Source organism: Cibotium barometz, chromosome 5, assembly GCF_041138505.1.
Source record: "Cibotium barometz isolate CiBa-2024 chromosome 5, ASM4113850v1, whole genome shotgun sequence".
NCBI lineage: Eukaryota > Viridiplantae > Streptophyta > Polypodiopsida > Cyatheales > Cibotiaceae > Cibotium > Cibotium barometz.
Window position 1 is genome coordinate 55,161,695 of NC_141050.1, and position 23,618 is coordinate 55,185,312.

The 23,618-nt window shown below is 43.1% G+C and overlaps 1 protein-coding gene across 1 annotated transcript in view; it reads left to right on the forward strand.

The window, feature by feature from the left end:
• LOC147638657 (calcium-dependent protein kinase 28-like) overlaps positions 1-23,618 on the forward strand; it is a 60,088-nt gene that overhangs the window by 14,027 nt on the left and 22,443 nt on the right. The window contains exons 5-12 of the mRNA XM_086798601.1: positions 5,751-5,862; positions 5,991-6,069; positions 6,223-6,392; positions 6,475-6,601; positions 6,714-6,829; positions 6,932-7,039; positions 7,290-7,352; positions 7,451-7,624. Of these exons, the coding sequence (XP_086654727.1) occupies positions 5,751-5,862; positions 5,991-6,069; positions 6,223-6,392; positions 6,475-6,601; positions 6,714-6,829; positions 6,932-7,039; positions 7,290-7,352; positions 7,451-7,624 (949 nt within the window). The remainder of the gene's footprint in view (positions 1-5,750; positions 5,863-5,990; positions 6,070-6,222; positions 6,393-6,474; positions 6,602-6,713; positions 6,830-6,931; positions 7,040-7,289; positions 7,353-7,450; positions 7,625-23,618) is intronic.

Below are 23,618 nucleotides of genomic sequence, written 5' to 3' on the forward strand. Positions count from 1 at the left end.
GGTGGTTGATTGAGGAACTAGGACTAGATGCCAATTCGGGAAGGTTTGCCATAAGACTAGCGTGTAGCAACTGTAGATGGTGGAGTTGCATGGCTTCCAATCGAGCTTATGTTGATATTCCAATGCCGCGTGTTTTGCCTGGCATCGGTCTTCAGCCTCCTTACATATGGCTACCTCTGTCTGTCATGCCTCATCAAGTTCCCGTCTTCTTTGTTACTTCATGAGAAGAAGCATGTGCTGAAAATTTTGGGAACCTTGCTTTGTAAACTGCTCTTTAGGTTGATCTTTCTTTTCTTTTGCTTCTTTTGCCTATTGTAGTTGTAGCTTGAGTAACTTGTTTTTCTCCATTAGCTCTTGAAGGAGTATATTTGCACTTTGTGGAATCGTTTCTTCTTTTCTTGTGTCTTCATGGCATAGTTGTTTCTCGTACCGGTACGAACCCATTTGGTTCGTACGGTATGAGTCCCCCCCCCCCCCCCCCACCTTGAGAAAAAAATTCCAAATGTTAAAAAAAAAATATAGAAATCTTGCTTAACGAAGATCCCAAATGCCCGCAATAGTTCTCAACTTTCGTGTCCACTCGATATTCTATATGGGGTTGCTGAGAGACCTAAAAAATCTAGCAAGGTAGACTGGTAGTGTACACTTGATTGGTAGGATGAGAGAATCTTGCTTCATCACTTGGAGATCCTTGGTATAGGTAGGCTAGACAGTCAGATCCTCAAGTTATGAACAAGGGAGAAGATTTGGACATGGCCATTTTGATCTAGAGAGGAGTCCCTAATTCTATCACCCTAGATGCACTGCTCGTATTTGTGCAAGGACGGTCCCTTAGTCATGAACGCTACACTGGGAGACCTTTGGTATTGCATTACCCATGCAGGTTCTTTTTTGGAGACAATTGAGAGATCCAACTAGGAGAGACACATCTCCATGTTCTGGTTTCTCAAGCACTGTAGACTCCTCCCCCCCCCAACCTTCCCTCACATTCAAGCTTGAAGCTCCATAGTTTGTAAGTGTTAAAAAAAAAAACCCGTATTTTATCATACGGTATTCGAAAATTTCATATCATACCTGAAATTCCCGTACAGTATCGTATTTTTGTACCGTGACAACTATGCTTCATGGACACTTTCTTCTCTACTAGTGTCTTCATGGACACTTTCTTTTGCAGTGATGCCTTCTTTGAAACTTCTTTCTTTTTCTTGTGACATGATGAATGGCTGGGTGGTTTTCCGTGACCTCAATTTTACCATTCACGGACTTGCTTTCACTCTAAGTAGTCAAGCTGGGTCACAAGTAGAAGTTCTGATACCAATGTAACATGCAAGTGGTTTGATCATGTAACGTACAGCAAGGCCTTTATACCTTTATGTTAGTGAGAGCATGAAGCAGTCCACTTTTTTTTATACACATGAGGTAGAGCTCAAGAGCGAGAGAGAGAGAGAGAGAGAAAAGAAATAAAGAAAGAAAGATATATTAACGTCTGCAAAAGGCCAAAATCGGCCTATGAGACAAACAAGTAGTACAATGATGTTCCTCCAATCATCAAGAGGAAAATGTGGAGTGAGAATAAAATGTACAAGTATGACAACACGACCATAGGGGACTCAATGGTGGTGGACAAACGAGAGGGTGTGGATGGAGTACTAGGGCTACTAATGCATCTCTATATGCTGAAGGGGTGATACAAGTATGATATGTTATCTACTCCTAACTCCATCCAGTCCCATAGTCTGGGTACAATATGTCATACATCCGATCTGAGGATGCCGTAAATGTCTGGAACATGTGTCCTGGATCAGAGCGAAAATGTGCGAGCTGCTCCTCGACCTCCTGCTGGTGTCGAGACCGGATGACCGTGATCTCTCTGTGGTGTAGCCGTGGTGTCTGGTAGCCGGCTAGTTTGGGTCGTCGCCTAGCTCGAATCTCCTCCGCTCGCTAAGATGTCACTGCCGATGTGTGTGGCTGGGCTACTGGTGCCAATCTCTAGAAGAAATCAGTCAACTGGGACTGCCTACTAGAGAGAGAGAGAGAGAAAGCTGTATTAACGTCTACTAGAGGCCGAACTCGACCTATGAGACAAATCAATGTACAACTGTCAATGTCTTCTGGATGTCCAGAAAAAAAAAGGACAAAATGAACATGAAATAAACTATGAAAGTATTGAGCTAGTGGGGGGGTGTGATGGATGGAGCACTACAGCTAGAGGCTCAGTATGCAACCTATATGCGCAGGGTATACAAGAATGCAATGCAGATCTGTCTAGCTCCAACCAGTACCATAATGGGGGTGTAATATGTGATACATAGGCGATGGCGAGGCAAAAATACCTCGGAGCATGATCTCCGAGTGTGAGTGTAAGTGAGCTAGCTGCTCCTGGATATGGTGCTAATGTTGAGCCCATATCTCTGTGATCTCCCTCTGATGTAGTCTGGGAGTCTGGTATCCTGGTGCTCTTGGTCTCCATCTGGCTCGGAGGTCCGTAGCGCGCTGAAGTGTAACCCCCTCCTGTGTCAGAATAGGCACTGGGATAGATCTCTGGAAGAAATCAGTGAGCTAGAGTTGTCGCCCACCTCTCCCTGTGGTATGAGTCCGTAGCAGTGTCTCTCTGTGGCGCTCTGTCTCTAGCAAGAACTGGCCAAATCTGCGCTGGTCTGCGGACTCCATGATCTGGCGATGTCCACTCAAGATGGTGGTGTATCTCTCTCTAATGACACACTATATGCTGTGCGTCTGCATACATAATGTTCCTCACTCTCAACCTCCTCCTGGCATAGTCTGCATATCCTCTCTGCTCTGGGGATCCGTGCTGCCCTACCTGCCTCAATCTCAAGCTGGTGTGATGACACTCTGAGCTGGCCAATCACCACTCGGGCACTGTGAGGCATGTACACATCCATGTATCCAGGTCTCTGTATGAATCCATCCGCTAAGAGAGAGAGAGAGCAGAGACGACACCAGATTGTGTCTCAATCTACCCACTTAAGGGCCCCCTCCTGCAAGCAAGAGCATTTGCTTCATTACTTTGGAGAACTTCTGTTACAATTCAGAGAACTTACTGAGCTGCATCAAAAGGTTGGGTCTTACAATAGATGGATTTCAAGAATGCATTCTTGCAATGCAAGGACGTTGTAGACTGGATGTGCCGAACCATCAAGTGGGTTTAAGACAACTTTGAAGCCACTTCGGAGCCTTATGCACACCCAAATCTGCTGAGGGAGATGCACTACTGAAGGCTGGATGCTTAAGCAAAGATTTGGGCTGCCTTGGGACTGAAGCACTAGGTGCTTGGCTGAGAATTATGCATGCAAAAGACAGAAGTCTTAGGCACACATATTCTACACTGAACTGTCACTGAATGGAATGAATAATGAGATGATTTATGCAAGGGACTGTGGGGCTGCTTATATATGAGACTAGGCTGCTGGTCGGTGGATGCATACTGCTGTCAGCCAGGTTTAAATGCCCAGGACTTTGATTTTTCAGCATTTAATGCATGCACATGTTCACACATGTGAATGTTTGCTGATGTGGCATGTCCTGATGCTGGCCGATTGATGTATACTGCTGAAAATGACTGTTTACAAACCCTAAGGCTGGACGACAAGAGATATGGGCTGCCTATGACGCATTAGCATCACATGTAAGGCATGCAACATGCTTTATGGCTGCCTCATGGGCTCGCCTGTGTACCTATACTTCTGTTGAAATAACACACCAAAATATCATGCATGTACATTGGGGATATGGGCTTTATGGTTCTAAGGCCTTAGGCCAATTCTATACCATATAATATGGTCCATTCAGCTTCATAAATCCACAAGAAGAAAGATGCCTATTGCAAGTGGATGAGGATCTTGGTGGCCCTCAAAACTAGACAAGTGGGTGCTCACTTCTAGGTGCTCAAATCAAGGAAGATGATAGAGAGATTCTAGGAGAGATTATGGCTTAATCTCATTGCTAATCACTTGTACTCATGCCTATATAAGAGGCTGTCATCTAATGGAAAAGCACTCTCACATTCTCATTATCTTGCTGTCATTATGTTGTCATTAGTCTTAATATCATGTGATTAGTTTTAACCTCTTTTGCTTAGTCTTAATGGTACCTTCACCATGATTCTAATCATCACTTGGAAGCCACCATAACATGGTATCAGAGCTAGGTCCACGCTCCTTCAAACTCCCTTTGAACCATATTAACCTCATAATTATCTTTTTAAACCCTAATTAGTCCATAATCAATATTTTAGGTCATTTTTCATCTTCTTCTCCTAATTAGTCCATAATCAATATTTTTAAACCCTAATTAGTCCATAATCAATATTTTAGGTCATTTTTCATCTTCTTCTCCTACCCAGCTCCAATGGAGCCTTGATTTCTCTCTTCACATACCATCATTGTCTAAGCCACTTCTTGGAGCCTCTTCCTCTCAAAGGCGCAGCCCGCAGCAGCTACAATCGACGGAAACCGCCGGCAGCTCATGAACATTAAAAACAGAGTTTTTTGGGGGAAACTTAGATCCCGGCCATTCTACTTCAAATTGGAAGCATTCCTCTGATCAGCAGGGGTTTTCTTCCATGTCTATCAAGTAAGAATTAGCAGAAATTGTCGCCAGCACACATTTTTCAACCTGTGACACTCTTTATGTAGTTCCTAATCATGCATGCCTTTCTAGAAGATGCATACAAAAAGGTTCTCGCTAAAGCATGCTGTCCAGATGCTTGCATTCTTGCCTAGAGTTGCCTTGGGCTGCCTCTATGTGGGGGTTCTTGCCAACACCTGAGGGATGCCTCTTCTGTTCCTGGTTTCATGTTTTTCCATACTGGGTGTCCTGTTGTATTCATAGCCTTAAAATGCACACGTGGGTTGCCTTCTGGTTGATCCGGTCCATATTCCCTAAATGCACATGTCGTTGTCCACAACCTGTGGTCTTGGGCATCCTGATTCCACCCTGTTTGTCCTTGTGTCCAAACGTGAGTCCTGCTGCCCATGTCTGGCCTCGTATCTTGCCGAGATGCCTGCTGCTGCAGCCAGAAGACATGTCCATGTGCTGCCATTGCCTGGGCATGAAAATGAAACCGAGTCTGCCAAAGTGATAAAACTCAGCTTGATGGTTTGTCTTTGAAGATTTGTCTACTATGGTGACATCTTTATGCATGAACCTCATCTACTCTTGGGTGCTGATTACGCGAATGGGGATGCCATGGCATGTAGTCTATGCTATGTATGATAGAATCAAAGATTTGAAGCTTTTCAAGTAGACTCTCACGTAGTCAAGATTGCACTTTGGTTTTTGTTAAGGTTTGAAATAATGCGAACTCTCCATTGATATATATTAGTAAGCTATGGTTGATTGAGAGCTGAATTAAAGAGATGGCTAGCTATTGCAGATTGCACACTAGCTATGCTTGAGAATGATCTCAAGACTTCAAATGTTTTCGTAATTCAGTGATAACTCTTTGCTTCACAGTGATTGGCTTGTGAAAAAACCCTAGCCAATGACATTGCTATTTAATCTTACTTACACTCGAGTTTCAGCCACTCGTTTTAAATTTTTTTATTCAAGCTGGGGCTTGACTTAATATATATCAATACAAGCAAGGGGCTTAACCCAAATTAATGTCATGACATAACCCTTGTGGGTGGGCTCCCATTAATCAACTGCTTTCCACACCATAAGAAATCGTGTCAATTTAGGCTTTTTTTCCTTGAAGTTGTGCTTACATTCGCATTCAACATGAACAGGAAAGACTCTCGCTATAGCGAAAAGGATGCAGCTAAAGTTGTAAGGCAGATGCTAAAAGTTGCTGCCTGCTGCCATTTAAATGGAGTCGTACATCGAGATCTTAAGCCTGAAGTATGCATTATCGTGTCAGAATGTCTCTTTTTCAAGACACATATTGTGTAATTGCTCTTAGTGGAACCTTAAAATGTGAGCCTTTTTAATCTGGGAATTCTGATTAAAGTTTTTATTTTCGAACTCAGAATTTTCTTTTTAAATCACGGTCAGAAGACGCACCTTTGAAGGCCACGGATTTTGGCTTGTCAGACTTTATTGAACCAGGTTCTTTGTTTTACTAGATGTGATATATCAAATTTTGGAGATGCAGCATGCAAGCTTAGCACAGGCATACATATTATGGGGGCAATGGGTCTTTTATGCTTTGCACCGTAGGTATACAACTGAAAATGTGGATTTTCTTGTGCATTTGGGCAGGTAGAAAGTTCCATGATGTTGTGGGAAGTGCATATTATGTTGCACCTGAAGTTTTGAAGAGAAACTCTGGCCCAGAGTCTGATGTTTGGAGCATTGGTGTCATCGCATATATATTATTATGTGGAAGGCGTCCGTTTTGGGATAAAACAGAGGATGGAATATTCAAAGAGGCTAGCTATATCCTTTACACTTTGGGTGCACTTATTTACCGTGTCGTTGGCAACAAGTAAGTTTTTTTTTTGGTCTTTCCAGGTTTTAAAGAAGAAGCCGGATTTTCGTGAAAAACCATGGCCAAGTTTAAGTTCCAGTGCGAAGGAGTTTGTTATGAAACTCCTTGTTAAAGATCCAAAAACAAGGCTGACTGCTGCTCAAGCATTATGTAGGCTTTTATCCTAATCTCTTTAAAGTTTGTAGCATTTTTACAGGACACAACTTCAGTGATTCACTAGCAAAATTGTTTATAACCAGTTTCAAACACACAACATTTGCAGCACATCCATGGGTCAGAGAAGGTGGGGATGCAACAGACATACCATTGGATATATCTGTTCTCTCAAATATGCGCGAATTTGTGAAGTACAGTCGATTGAAGCAAATTGCATTGAGGGTAATTTTGCAGAGAACTCTGCTGAAATGGTGGTACAGGGGGATTGTCCCCCTTTTTTTGCTCGTTTTAGGTTTTTTTCTTAACCCAATGAATGATTTACAGGCATTGGCAAGCACTCTTGATAATGATGAAATTGCCGATTTGCGTGACCAATTTAATGCTATTGATATGGATAAAAATGGAACAATCACATTGGAGGAGATAAGACAGGTTTTGATTCTTGAGCTGTCCAATTTTTTGGAAAGAGTTTAGTGCTGGTATGCTGTTTGGTGCCCAGGGTTTAAAAGCTTGCCAAGCAGGCCAGTGTTCCATGAAAACTGTGAAATCCAAAATAACTCAGTAAATGCTCAATTTAAGAAACATAAGTTTTGTTTTCATCCTTTTGGGCTGTTTTTTACATGCACATATACATGGTGCTGATAGCCGTTCATTTTATTTAACTATGACCGAGTGCGTACAGGCATTGGCCAAAGATCACCCCTGGAATTTAAGGGAGTCTAAAGTTTTGGAGATTCTACAAGCGGTATAGTAACTCCCTTCTGAAAAAAGATGTGTATAGAATTTTATTCCTCTTGTGGCATAATATAGCTTGTGAACTTCATTTCTTCTCTCTTGTGACAGATGGACAGCAACAGAGATGGGCTTGTAGACTTTAAAGAGTTTGTGGCTGCAACATTGCATGTACATCAGTTGGAGGAGCTTGATGTTGACAAATGGAACCAGCGTACTCGTACAGCCTTTGAAATGTTTGATACTGATAAGGATGGTTATATTACCCCTGAAGAACTAACAGTGGTAAGTTTTTTGTCATTGTCTATGCCCTTTCTGCAAAAGCACTTTCTTAATGTGTGCAATTATTCTGGGGATGTAAATTTTAAGTGCAGTATGCATGTACGTGCTTATGGAAGTGAGAGTGATCAATAGGTAAGTGTATGAATGACTTGGGGGGGGGATGGGTGCCTGATCGGCCAATGAAATGCACAGTTATCTATTGTGAGTACGAATATGTTGGAGCTGCATATTACATCTTATAACATTTCGCTAGAAAACATGGAGGAGTTTTCTGTGGGATTAGGGGGTATGTCATCCATTACATATTGATAGCGTTACATAAACTTATGAGGATCACTTTTGAGAGAGAGAGAGAGAGAGAAAGAAAGAAAGAAAAAGTTTATTAACGTCTACAAAAGACCTAAGGGTCTATGAGATCAAAAGTGTTACATTGAATCCATGAATTAACTGTATCATGGAAAAAAAGAGAAACTAGCTACCTAACTATATGAATAACAAAGTTACAGAGTAGCCATATGACGGCTGAGTCATGTGGGGTGGTAACAGTATATACCTTAAGTACAAGTCCCTGTCCATGTGTGGGAAAATGTAGTCAATTTGTAGTTGCTGCACTTGTGACTTCACACGTGCTCTCTACATCCACTGTCGGTGGGGGCAGATCCTCGTGTCTCTGGAGAATCGCTCAGATCTGGAGCTGCGGTGTGGAACCTCGCCTTGGTCCAGTAGGCCTCAGACATCTGGCCGCTGCACCTGGAGTGCTCTCTTCATGTGATGCCTAGGAGGTGGAGTGGCTCCGGTATTGCCAGTGTCTACTGCCTGGTCTGTCTGGTCACTCATGGTCGCCGCCAGGTGCCTCCATCTTGACTTGGAGGTAAGAAAGTGGTGATGGGTGGTTTTGAAGCTTGTGGAGCTTACAATGGATGTCTCTATAAAGAGATCTCTCTGTTGGCACAGCTCCATCAAGTAGTCCTTTTTTTTTCGAGAAAAAGATACTTCAATCAGTTAATGAAAAACAGCCACAAAGGGCTAAGTACAACCACGACAGGCTAGATACAAACTCGCCTCATATAAGGGCGGGAAACAAGTGATCATAAGGGGAAGAGATGCTTCTCCTCCAGCTGGCCGCTCTGTGAGGAGAAGGCTATCTCATACAGGGGGAGGGGTGGGGAACAACCACACAGGTGGTCTATAATGCCAGATGGGGTCACCGCCTCTATCTGTGAGGAAAGGGCCAAGCCTCCAAAGTCTCAAGAAGGCTTCGCGCCGCTTCCGCATGCGGTCAGAACCTCCCCCCATTGACCGCGGAGGGTGTGAATAATATCAAGCCATATGCTCTTGATGGTCTCAGCCGGCGGAGTGTGGGTACCCTTGATGGCCTCGCTACATCTAGCACACCAAATGTGCCAGGCTGCGATGCTACTGCAAATCTCCCATCTCTGGCATGAGCGTGGCCGCCAGCCACCTGTAGGAGGGGCTGTGACTGGTACGGCTGCAATACGATGGTGAGAGACCTAAATGGCTAGCCCTCCCCATCCTCCTCATAAGCCCTGATTGCTCCAACCTCTGTGGCCCAAACGATAGTGCCCCAAGTGATGAGCCGGGTTGATGCCCTATCCATAGCAAAGATACGAAGAATCCGCTGCCAGATCTGCTGAGCCTTCGAGCAATCCCAAAGCCAATGTCGCTGAGACTCCTGGTGGTGGCCGCGCGCACCGCGGGCAAGCCACTAACCGACCTCCCACTGCCAGCCAAGTACCAACTGACAAACTCATGTGTGCCATCAACCAGAGAAAGAGTGCGATCTTTCTAGGCCGAAAGCTGTCCCAAAGCCTCTTCCAGAAATTGGAAAGGAAGCGCTGTGATAGGCCCTGTGACTGCCAATGCATTGTGTTGCTGTCGATGTGCCATCCATCTCAGGCATCTAGATCCTGCAGCCTAGTTGCGCTGTATATGCAAAGTCTCCTCCCGATCCGTCTCGGGTGGGGAAGCCGCAATCCTTGAAGCCCGGTCTCCTAGGTGGAGAGGAAACTACTCATGGCCTCGGCGACGAATAGGAAGAGGTAAGGTGCCAAAGGACAGCCATGTCTAACCGAGCGGGAGAGGGGGAATCTGTCGCCACGGGCTCCTTGAATGAGAACCTGGCTGTGTGAGGTTGAATACAGTCCTGAGACTCCATGAATCCACTCCATGGGGAATCCCTCTGGCTCATAGTGCCCTCCTTGAATGAGAACCTGGCTGTGTGAGGTTGAATACAGTCCTGAGACTCCACGAATCCACTCCATGGGGAATCCCTCTGGCTCCAGGAAGCTCCAATCCACCCTATCATAAGCTTTCTCAAAGTTTAAGAGTAGCACAATGAGGTCTTGCCACCGCATCCTGGCCGAAGTTGTCGCCTCTCCCAAAAGGTGAGATGTTGTCCAGAATGCTTTGATCCTGAGCAAAGCCAGTTTGAGTGTCATTGATCAAGTCTGGGAGAAAGGGCTGTAGTCTCCTGCTGATGGCCTTAGCCAAGATCTTATAGGTTGTCCCTAGAAGAGTGATGGGTCTCGACTGCCGGATTTCCAATCTGTCACCACCCTCCTTTGGAATCAAGTGAATCAAGCCCTCTGAGAGCCTCTGTGGATGGCACCTGTGATCATAATCTCATTGAAGGCAGCACGAAGGCCACCTTCCATGAGGTCCCAATGGCGAAGAAAAAAGGAGACTGGAAGCCCGTCCGCCCCCGGGCATTTGCCCCTGGGAAGTGCCGTCACTGCCTCCGCCAACTCCTCAGCAGTAAAAGGTGTCAATAAGAATGACCAAAGAGAGGGGGGAACCACCTCCCTCGTATGTTGCCAAACCCTCTCGCGTGCTTCCACCACCTGTGGAGATACTAGGGCACCAGTGAGGAGGGGTCAAAAAAAGTCCACGGCAATGGCTCTCACCTGGGGGAGGGGGGGGGATATGAAATAATAACTCCATCCTGGCCACGCAATCTGCGAATACTGTCTCTCCTCCTGTGGGGGCCGGCTATCTCAAAGAAGTCCCCTGTGACTCTCACACCTGCTTGAGTCCAGAACGAGGCCCTGGCATGATACCTGTATTCCACCCTCCTCTCCTCTATGGATCTAATCTCTGTGCGAGCGGCGGCAAGCTGATACCTGTATTCCACCCTCCTCTCCTCTATGGATCTAATCTCTGTGCGAGCGGCGGCAAGCTGCTGTAGAGAGGCAAGACTCCGCAAACTCTTCTCTTGCTCCCGGAAACCCTCTGATCAGCTCTAGGTTACCTCCTGCAAGAAACAACTGATCTCCCCTAAGCCCTTATCCACTGTACGCGCAGCAGAGCCTGAAAGAAAATCCAAACCCGCCCATATCTGCTTTATCCTCTGCTGCAAATCTCTGGGTCTTGAATGAGGCTGTCCGGGATCCTCGAGCTCATTTGTTTGTCATGCCTCCAGGGGTCCTCTAAGGACAGAATAACTAGGGTGTGGTCAGAAAATGTAGTGTTTGCCAAAATACCAATCATACCCCCTCGGCTGTGGGCCTCGGTCCCTTCTGTCGGCAGACATCGAAAGAAACTATAATCCACTGGCTGTCCTAGGATCTAGGAGCCTTACCTGGGGATCTTGACGAGGGATCGATCACCAAACTGGTGGGCCAGGAGGGACCCTCTGCGGGACTGGCGAGGGAGCATCACCAACGGGAAAATCTTGAGATAAATGCTCATAACGGTTCTCTAACAGAACCGAATCCTCTTGAGATCTACCATGTAGTGTAAGTTACCACACCCAGAAGGTCAGAGTGGATAACCTTTTTAATATCTTGCCTGGTGAGGGGTAATACAAGTCATCCAAACTGTAGTGGAATGGTGACAAATGGTCCATATGAAGCCCATTTGAGAGGAACCAATGCGTGATCTTGGCATACCACAGCATCATGGTGGCCCTGCTCTGCTAGTCGCCTGGAGACTCCAATGCAGTCATGGTGGGGATCTGGTAGGCATTGTGATATAGGAATGCTATCTGGAAGAATGCATTGATGAGAGAGAGAGAGAGAGAGAGAGAGAGAGAGAGAGAGAGAGAGAGAGAGAGAGAGAGAGAAAATGAAATGAAATGATATATTAACGTCTCTAAGAGGCCATAGTGGCCTATGAGACCAAAACTGAGAGTACATATGAAGTTGGTGTCTCATCAAAGAGAACAAGACTAAAAAGTACAATAAACTGATTGTCCTACAGTTATAAGAACAAAACTGCAAGACTCCGAGATGATACTGAGTAGAAAATACTGGAAAATGTATATCAGGTAGATCCATGTATGCTGATCAGTTGAATTGTTGCCCTCTCCTTAGATCAAGTATCTCCGCCATGGGGCTGTCTAGAATGGAGAGGTCGTAGAAGCGAGGTAGGCGCCTCCGATGCCGAGCAATAATGGCTTTGATCTGGTGATGGTGAGGATGCCGTGGTCGGGATCCCGGTGGGCGTGGCCGACGAGCACGACATAAGATAACTGCTCTATCAGTGGTGACTCCCTGGGAGCGTGGTCGGTGCCTTGATGGCCCAATGGAGGAGGTATCAGGAGGTGTGTGGGCTGGGTTGCTGGTGCTGGTGCCAAAGAAATCTGCCAGGGTCCTCTGTCTAGGCACATCATGGCTCGGCCTCCTGTCTGCCAAGAGGGTCTCTCTGTGTCTCTTGAGCTCAAGTAGAAACAATCCGAGGCATCTCTGATCCTCAAACTCCATGACCCTGCGTAACGGCCCAAAACCCTCTCGGAAGAGGCAGTGATATCTCCCTCGGATCTCATAATAGACTGTACATCGGCAAATGTAGTGTTCCTTTGTCTCTACCTCCTGGTAGCATAGCTGACAAATGTGGTCATCCACGATCTGATGCACATATCGCCCTGTCTCAATCCGCAGCTGGTGTGATGAGGTCCGGATCTGTCCATTGGCACAACGTATCCCATGTGATAGGTATACATCCATGTATACTGGGCGGGTGATAAAATCATCCGGTGAGGTGTGTAGAAAATGGCTCTTGTAATGAGTCATTTTCGTGTCCAAGGGCTCAAGGGGGCTAGTCCATGTCCTCTCTGTGTCCACTCTGATGATATCCATCCTGATCACGCGGTTTTGCTCTAAGCGGGTGAGATCTAAACTAATCACGAATTCCTATGAGGAATAAATTAATCAATTTATCTAAATTTCTGACTTCGATAGGTTTTCTGAATTTTCTCAATACCATCCGAGTGAATATGAAACGATAGAATTTTCTCTCACAGTGTATTTACTTATTCATTTATCGATTATTCATGGAAATTAGACATAGAATTAAAGAGAACCCTAATCTTGATATAAAAATCATTTATGCATCAATTTATGCATAAAATCAATTTTGATGAAAGTAATACTTTTATAATAATAAAAAAATCTTTTATGCATCATTTTAAGCCTAAAATCAATTTTGATGAAAGTAACACTTTTATAATAAAAAATTCTTTTACGCATCACTTTATGTATAAAAATCAATATTCGTGAAAGTAACTCTTTTATAATAAAAAAAATACTTTTATGCATCATTTTAAGCATAAAATCAATTTTGATGAAAGTAACACTTTTATAATAATAAAAATTCTTTTACGCATTTCTTTATGCATAAAAATCAGTATTGGTGAAAGTAACACTTTTATAATTAAAAAAATTCTTTTATGCATCACTTTATGCATAAAAATTAATATTGATAAAAGTAACACTTTTATATTAAAAAAATATTTTCAATATACATCTTTCTATGCATAGAAATTAATTCTAAGAAAAATAACGCTTTTATAATAAAAATATTTCCAATATGTATCTTTCTATGCACAGAATTTAAATCTAATGAAAATCACAAATAAAAAAATATCCTGATAGAATTTAAATCTAATGAAATCACACTTTTATAATAATAAAAAATATCCACTATGCATCTTTCTATGCAAAGAATTTAAATCTAATGAAAATCACACTTTTATAATAAAAAAATATCCAATATGCATCTTTCTATGCATAGAAGTTAAATCTAATGAAAATCACACTTTTATAATTAAAAAAATATCCAATATGCATCTTTCTATGCATAGAAGTTAAATCTAATGAAAATCACACTTTTATAATTTAAAAAAATATCCAATATGCATCTTTCTATGCATAGAAATTAATTCTAATGAAAATAACATTTTTATAATAAAAATATTTTTAATATTCATCTTTCTATGCATAGAAGTTAAATCTAATGAAAATCACACTTTTATAATAATAAAAAAATCCAATATGCATCTTTCTATGCATAGAAATTAATTCTAATGAAAATAACGCTTTTATAATAAAAATATTTCCAATGTGCATCTTTCTATGCATAGAATGAAAATAACACTTTTAGAATACACAAACGGAGGGGATTACTCTTTTTGAATAACATAAAGATAAAACTTATTTTTACAAAATTTAAGAAAATTTTACCATAAACTCCTTTGTATGACTGACCATTTTTCAATTTTCACATTCTAAATCTACTTAGAATTTACCCCGAGATAAATTTAACACTCTAATCTAATCAATTTTCATTTTTTTAAGAGTAAACAATATGAAAAGTTTAACTCTATTTATTTGATTACACATCTAGGAAAAAAAAGGGTGAATTCACAATGAAGAGAAGGGGAAAGCCTTTCCATCAAGGCATAACATACAATTTCAATTTAAAAGAAGCAAGAAATAAAAAAACCATAGAATAGAATTAAAAAAAGTAGAATTTCTAACTTACATGGAGTTTTGTGAGCTTTCCTTTGGCTTGAGGGATTGAAGGTTCTACTCTTGCTTGGATCAAGAGTGGCCACCAATTCTTTGTAGAGGAATTAGTCAAAAACAAGTGAATTATCAATGAATTCAATGTTTTTGGCTCTGGGGAGGAGGAGTAGAGTAACAGTGCATAAAACACTATTAAGCTTCTACAAAGGAGGAGGCTTCTATTTAGAGGAAAAAATGAGCCTCTAACCAACCAAACTGATTCTAGAATTTTTCAGATCAGTTTGGTCAATTTTTTACCATTTTTTGGTCAATTTAGTTCACTTTTTGGATCTAGTTTTGAATTAGGAGAGAGGAGAGATGAAATATCTAATTTTAATGGTTTAAAATTAAAAAGCAATGATGAAAAAAAGGCGCCTACTTCATGAGGGGGAATCCCTATCCTGAGGTGTCAAAAATCAGTTTTTTAACTATTTTCCTTGGTCCTTAGTCCACTCTTCATCTTATGTGAACATTAACTCATTTTTGGAGGGTTTTTCTTTTATTTTTTAATTTATCTCCTCCCTACATTTGGATTAATCTTATTGGTCCATAGGAACCTTAATCTAAAATTTTCAGAAAATCTAGACCCTTAGGCTAAGGCCTTTAGAACAGATTATAATTTATTTTTAATGCACCTTCTGAAATTCTTTTTGAACCTTTATTTTGGGAGAATTTATTTTAATAAGAAGAGATATTTTTTCATCCAAAAATATCTAAAAACTGAATAATCTCTCTCTAGAATATTTTCTCTCTCTAAGCCAAAATAGGTAGAAACAAGATCTTTTATTATTATGAAGAGAGGATTAATTACAGGGAAAGATACTGGACATCTTGAGGGCTGAGGAGGAATCTTACAGTATGGCTGCCCTTTCCTCATCCACTGCATCATCCATAATTGCCTCATCAATAGGCTGATGGGTGGGCTAAAATTCGAGTTGATTTTCAGCCTGTATGGGCTGATTTGCAGCACCTATTTAAGCATTTATTTGCTCCACATATGGCTGCCTGGGATTGTACAAAGTGTATCAAAGATGTTTTGTGAGCATACATTTTGCTGTTTGTTTACATAAAAGCATGGGCTGAATTGAGTTCTCAACAAAGACAACATCTCTACTTACCAAAATCTACTTTGTGGCCAGATGGTATGGTCTATACCCTTTGCTTTCTGAGCTGTATCCCACGAAAATACATTTTACTGCCTTATCATCCAGCTTACTGTGTTGTTGTCTAGGCACAAGAGCATAAGCAAGACAACCAAAAACACATAAATGAGCGACAGAGGGCTTCTTGCCATTCCAAGCTTCATAAGGGGTAATTGTCATGTGCAAGACGTGTGCTCGCCAATTCCGGGACTAATCCCTGAAGGGGCAACAGATAAAGAATCAGACTAGAACTAGATTTGGAGCTTGTGTTGCTAGCTTTAGGGCAGGAGTACCTTGTGGAGAGGACAAGAGGGCTGTCGGCTAGTTTTTGGAGGAGCTTTTCTCTGTCAGCTGCAGCAATATATGGGAATATTTGTCCTGGATTTGGCCAACAGCAAGTTGGCCAGTCCACTGAGGTTTTCCAGCCCTATAAAAAGGCAAACATGTTCAAGGCTTAGATCATTCAATCTCTTATAGGCTAAGTCACTAGGATAGGCTTAGATTGGGGTTTCTACCTTTTCTTGAGGTAGCCTATGACTGCAAGATTGTACATCCTTTTTGTACATTATGAATATACTAAAAATCAGCTCTCTCTCTCTCTATATATATATTCTGTATGCGTTTTGCATCAAGCATGTTCTAGGATGGTGTTCAAGGCTGAAAGAATACTCCCAGAGCTTCCATATGTGACATTGGTATCAGAGCATCAGGCTCAGCAAGGCTAAACACTGATTCAGTCCTCCCACATGAAGGTGCGCGGGTCCAAGGTACAGGAAAGTGCATAAGTATGAGGCCCAAGGAAAGGAACACAAGACATGGAAGAAGTTTCTAGGAGGTTGGTTGGTGGTGTTCTACAAGGCCCAAGGGGAATGGTAGTTCTGTGAGTCAGGTGCCACTTGGGGCACACCAGGAAAGGCTTTCAAGCAACGGTTTCAAGAGAGGATGATCCTCCAAGGGATGGAGTGAGAGTGCTAGACTCAATACTCAGGAAAAGAAGACCAAAGAAAGTGTTCAGGGGACAGGGCATGAAGGGAAAGGAGACAGGATGGAACAGATGCATAGATCTTCATCAGAGCTAGAGTGGATTTGGAGACCGGGCAGGGTTTTAAAAAGGTTGCCAGGAAGGGAAGGATGACAGGTTGGGACTCCGTGAATAGACAATGGAATGATGACAGTCATCCAAGAACAGAAGTTTGGAATCTCGTCATCAAGTTTACCCCTGGCCAATCCCAGGGCTAATCCCTGAAGGGGCAATAGATAAAGAATCAGACGAGAACCAGATTTGGAGCTTGTGTTGCTAGGTTTGGGGCAGGAGTACCTTGTGGAGAGGACAGGAGGGCTGTCGACCAGTTTTTGGAGGAGCTTTTCTCTGTCGGCTGTAGCAATATATGGGAATATTTGTCTTGGATCTGGCCGATAGCAGGTCGGTCAGTCCACTGAGGTTTTCCTACCCTATAAAACGGCAAACATGCTCAAGGCTTAGATCATTCATCAGTCTCTTATAGGCTGAGTCTAGAATAGGCTTAGATTAGGGCTTTTACCTTTTCTTGAGGCAGCCTATGGCTACAAGATTGTACATCCTTTTTGTACATTATGAATATACTGAAAATCAACTCTCTCTCTCTCTCTATATATATATACACACACACACACACACACACACACACATATATATATATATATATATATATATATTATATGCGTTTTGCATCAAGCATGTTCCATGATGGTGTTTAGGGCTGAAAGAGGACTCCCAAAGCTTCCGCATGTGATAGTAATTGTCTACATGGCCTTCGTGGGTCATTTGTTTAGCACATAAGTGGCACACATAACTGTCTCCAACCACAAAACATGAGGCAAATCATGGTCTTTACCCATGCAATGTGCCATCTCCATGAGAGATGTGTTCTTCCTCTCAACCACATCTTTTTGCTGAGGTGTGTAAGGCATTGTGCTTTGATGTTTTATGCCTCTTTCAGTCATATATACATGAAACTCCTTTGACATATAACCCCCCCCCCCCCCCCACCCCCGCACGGTGATCTGTCAACTTTACATGCAGACACATTTTCAGCCATAGAAACAAAGTGATTAAAGCATGTAAAAACCTCTGACTTTGTCTTGAACGGATACAGCCAGGTGTGCCTGGAGTAGTCATCAATAAAAGTCACAAAGTAGAGATATCCCTGATCGATGGTGTCCTCATGGGACCACATACATCACTATGTGTAAGCTGTAATTTCTGGATAGCCTTCAATGATCCATCTTTCGGGAATGATGCCCGTGGGCCGTTGCATCTTGCCCAAAATTCACCCCACATACAAGCCTTGAGCTTTGGCAACTATGACACCACTCTTGTCTTTTAAGGCGCAACAAACTACCAAAATTCAAGTGACCAAAGCGGGCATGCCATAGCTCCGCGTCACTCATAGTACATGTGGTAGCAACCATAGCTGACCCGGTTGCCTGTTGTGTCGGCACACTAAAGATCACTAGGGTCCTCTCTAGGGCAGTATACCCTCAGGAGTTGGCACAGGCTAGGTAGATGGCGACCTCTCTATCCCACTCCACCACACACTGACACAAACTCAAGAACGGGATACAACACAAGAGCTACCTCGAGTGACATGCACACAACCCCAGATAGAAGTAGGCAAGAGTTGGGACACCACAAAACCATATATTGCATTGGGGATCCTCTCTTAGTACACCAAGTCTCTCTATATACAATGGGCATGGCCCCTTGGGCTATCACGAGCCAAGTGCTAAAAGTGGTCAGATGCCGTTGGAGTAGGTGAGAGGCGCCGAGCATAAGTAGGTGAGCACTGCTTCCCAGCGGTCAAGTGGGTAGCCAAACTTGGGGGAGTGGGACTGCCGGAGATTCCCACCTTGTGTGACTGGTGGTGGCCTTGTGGGTGCCCTTGAGGTTCACGAACTTGGGGTTGCCCTTTCTTGGGGTTCACGAGCTTAGGGGTGCTTGACCAAGGGTAGTGAGGGTGGCTACAAGTCCCCCACCAATTAATCCGTTCACCGTCCCGATGAACACCAAAAGTAGAGAGGCACGTGTTGAGAGAAAACTGCAGAAGGATCGCCACAGATCCAAGAGAAAGTGGTGAAGAAGTGGGACCACCACAAGTCCAAGAGGGTTGTCAAGGAAGCAGGACACCTTGTGTGACTGGTGGGGGCCTGTGGGTGCCTTTGAGGTTCACGAACTTGGGGGTGCGCGATCTTGGGGTTCACGAGCTTGGGGGTGCTCAACCAAGGGCAGTGAGGGTGGCTACAGTAACTAAACAAGCATTATGTGCCAATCTCTCATACCTATCCAACCTGTAAAGCCCATGGCTTCTTAGAGTACGAGATACCACGGTGATGTCTCCATCACCCCGGTCATGAACTGTTGTAACATGCGTTGCAGAAGCATGTTCATGATTAACGCTAAACAAAGAAGATTAATGCTAATCCTATCTTTAGCAAAGACACAGAAGAGAAGGAGAGATAGACCTAATCTATTGTATATTGCCAAAACATGCTATATATATAATGATCTTACTGATTCACAGCTTCGTACAAATGATTTTGCTGATTCACAACTTCATGATGCATACCAAAGATCCTTGCAGCTCTCTACTTGCAATCGGACAAGAGATTGCCTTGCAGACTTTGACAAATGGACCCTCTTGATCTTTGAATGATGATCCTATTTATAGGAAAAAGGTATGAATTCGTAAAAATCGAGTCGGTTTTGCCTATTTTTCTCACAAAACATTGTCCAAAAAGTCATATTTTGTATCCAAACTATGCCCAAAAGGTATCCCAAGTATTGGGCACTTCTGGGAGCTTGTAGTGCTGCAAAATACACTCTAAATTTGCTCGTATATTTGCTAATATGCATATCTATGAGCATCGGGATTGACGTATGCACATGACATCCCATCCTGCTAAGCTTGGAGCACTGGGGTAATCCATACACCTTTGCTCCGATTCCGTTTCGGTCCAGTTGAACATTGCACTTCATATCCATCGGCTCAATCCTCAAGCTCTCTGACTTGGTCTTCAAGTTCTTTGGCTCGGTCTCTGGATCTTCTAAATCACATATAGTCTCTTCCTCCTCATAGGATTCGGAGATATTTTCTGGAAGCTCCTCTAAAACTGTCGGGATGACCTCATCCTCCTCCAAATACGATTTGTAGAAATCCACCTCCTTGGGAACTATCGGGTTGACCTCATCTTCCTCCAAGTAGGATTTCGAAAGATCCACCTGCTTGATCTAAGGCTTTGGTTCTAGTTTGGCTTCTTGCTCTAGCTTTGGCTGTGGTTCTGGTTCCGGTTCCGGTGGGCTTGAGGACTAGGTCCTTATTAGGATAAGGGGCTTTTGACGTAGAGCTATGCCATGAAAGTAAACCATATGCTGGGTAGTTGATCTATGTGGAATTATGGCAGTATAAGTGATATATAAGCTCTTCTTTGCCCCAGGACCCTCGTATGCTGCGTACCGTACAGCTCCATCTACAGAGTATCTAGCCTACTTAGCCTTCTTGGTGTGTGATTCTGAGGAGTTTAGATTTGAGATCCCTATGGCAATTGTTGTTGGGTATATAAATCCTAATGCAGGAGATAGCCAGAGCAATGAGTGAGAGTCAAGGTGCAAGTTAAAAAAATTTACAGTTGACTGGTTGACTAAGTTCTGCATGGTAAGGGTACCATTTTGTCCACAAAATCAAGTGCCAAGGAAGGGGCTTTTGTTGTGGGTCTATGCTCAAAATTACAGGCAGTGTATGTGGCTACTGTTATGTGACAGATTCAGTTCAGGTTTAATTATCCATGCAAAGTTGACCTTGGACAGAGTACAGCCTGCTAGTACAGACAGTTTGACCAGAGAATTAGGTGGTCAAGAGCAGATTTTGGTGTGTTCTTTCTTCGTGTGACAAAGATGGTGGAAGTACCAATATTTCGTGGTAGAGAAGGGGAGGATGTCGAAGCCTACCTTCGGAGCTTTGTAAGAGCCCAGGTTGGCAAGAGAATTTGTGGGCCCAATACCTTTCAGACTTCTTGGAAGGGATGGCATTAGCTTGGCACACAACACTTACAGAGAATGTAAAAAATAATTGGGGGGCAGTTACTGATGCCTTAAAGAGACGGTTTGGGGTGGAAGAATCTCCAAATGCCCTGTTGGTACAGTTGGACCAGTTGGGACAGTTGGAAGGGGAGTCTGTCAAGTGCTTTGAAGTACGTTTTGAGTCAGTATGGGCTAAGTATGAAGCGGCTGTTGCAGGACTATAGCTGCAGAGGCAGGAGATGGTCATGGACAGGCTGAAGGTGAGCCAGGAAGGCTACGTGTACTTATGCCCACCACTGGGTTAGAGCATTTGAAACTGAATAGATTCTTGGCAGGCTTGGAACTCCAATTAAGGAGAAAGGTTCAAGGAAAAGATCCTCAGAACTACGCTGGTGCTTTGCAGATGGCTTTGGCGAAGGAGAAGAAGAAAATGTTGGAAGCAGAGCCAATCATGCCTATCCCACCAATTCCAGGGAAAGGAGGCCCATCATCTGCTGTGGATAATGCAGCTGCCATGCCTTGTACTAGTAGCAGCCAACTGGAAAAAAATGTGGAAAAGATGATGGCAGAATTTAGTGAGCTGATGCTACATTTGGTACAAGCTCCTCCAAATAATGTGCCCAGACTAGAGTCACGCTTTCCGCGTGATCGTAGTAATATCATATGCTTTGAATGTCATGAAAAGGGACATGTGAAATATGATTGTCCTAAGTTGAAGGCAATAAGGGAGAATGATAAGCCGGTGTCTCTGTTGGATGCAGAGCAGGAAAATAAGGAACAAGAATTACAGGAAGTGGGGGTGTTTGTGGGGAAATGGGGTCATGAAGATGAGAAGAGTAATGGTGCAAATGAAGGCCATGATGGGAAAGTGTATGAAAGGAGGAGAAAGAAAAAGAAGTCTTCCAGGCGAAGGATTGGCTTAGCAGACTTCCCACTTGGCCAGGGTATACAAGACTATGACCTCATCACGGATTTGCGAGGGGTGAAGGAAAATATTACCATCCCTCAGTTACTTGCAATCAGCCCAGCTTTGAGACAGCAGTTTATGAAGGCAGCCAGCTCTCGTAGGTCAAGGAAGAAGAAAGGGATAGCAGATACTAAGGATGTGAGCATTGACTTGAATGATCAAATCCCAGTGGTAACTGCTTTGAGACAGCAGTTTATGAAGGCAGCCAGCTCTCGTAGGTCAAGGAAGAAGAAAGGGATAGCAGATACTAAGGATGTGAGCATTGACTTGAATGATCAAATCCCAGTGGTAACTGCTTCTATAAATGGCATGCCTCTTAAAGATGTGTATGTGGATGGTGGGGCTGCTATCAATGTAATTAGTGAGCAGACCATGCAAGAGCTTGGACTGAAGTGTGATGCTCCCTCCATGTATAAAATTAAAATGGCAGACAACTCTCGAGCTAAGTCTTCAGGAGCTATTACAGCAGTGAGAGTAGATGTATATGATGTGACAGCCATACGTACTTTCCATGTGTTGCCAACTAAGCAAGATAAAAATGCTTATCCATCATATTGGCAGGTGGGAGCGGTGCAAAATTGGGCAACTGGAGAGCTGATTTTGAATGATGGTAAGAAGAAGGTTAAATACAACTTGAAAAGTGAAAAAAAAGAGTTAGTGAAGAATGAGGTATCAGAAGAGTCATCTTATACCGAGTATGATGAGTATGACACAAATACGGAAGGAGGTACTTCAGAAGAGACAGGTGTTATGACAGCAGAATTATTTGGTATAAGGCTGGGTGCTTTGAGAGCCCCACAGGAGGAAGAAAACGCTAAGTACAGATCGGAAAAAAGAGCAGCCAATGCACAAATGCTAAATCCTAAGTTGGAGGACTTAGAGAGAGAAAACTATCTTGATATGTTGGATGAATTCCCTCAGCTCTTTGTCACAGATTATTGGCAGATGCGGAGAGTGACAATGGTGCAACATGAGATTAAGTTAAAGTCCAATGCCAAGCCAGTTGTACAAAAACTTAGAAGGTTGGGGGTAATTCAAGCTGATGCTGGAAATTGAGAGGCTGCTCTTAGCTGGGTTTATTTACCCTGTTGTAAACTCAGAATGGGTGTCTGCTGTAGTAGTTACTCCAAAGAAAGGGAATAAGTGGAGGATTTGTGTTGATATGAGGCCATTGAATGCTTGTAGAGAGGAATTACTACCCTTTGCCCTTTCAAGATGAAATATTGGATCAAGTAGCACGCCATGAAAGGTATACAGTATGTGATGGCTACTCTGGGTATTTTCAGATTGGGATTGTAGAGGAAGATCAAAAGAAGACCACCTTTATAACACCATGGGGCACCTTTGCATATAGGGTAATGATATTTGGATTGGTGAATGCCCCAGCCACTTTCCAGCAATTCATGAACGAAGTGTTTGGGCCATATTTGGGGAAGTTCATACGTGTTTTTATAGATGATTTTTGTGTGTACAGCTCAAAGAAAGATCATTTGGGGAAAACAAGGTTGGCACTACAAAAGATAGATGATGCTCAGGGTAATCTCAACCCTTTTAAATGCCATATAGCTGAGGATAAAGTGAAATTATTGGGTCATGTGATCTCCCAGGATGGAATTGAAATGGACTCTGAGAAGGTGTCTGCAATAGAGGCTATACCTATGCCAAAGACAAACCGTCAATTAAAGACGTTTGTGCAGAAAGTTACATATTATGGTAGATTTTTGTGGGAATTAGCACATGAGCTTCATCCTCTGTGTCAGTTAGCAAAGAAACAGGCTGTATTTGTATGGTCAAATCAAGCCCATGAAGCTTTTGGAAAAATCAAACAAATGCTTCGGGAGGGACCGATACTTATACCCCCTGATTGGGAGAAGCCTTTTTATGTGAGCATAAGTGTAACAGAAGATGCAGTGGCTGCTATTTTATTGCAGAAGGGTGAGAAGGGATTTATGCAGCCCATTTATTATGCTAGTCGCCAACTAATGGATGTTGAAAAGAGGTATACTGAGATAGAAAAACAGGGATTGTC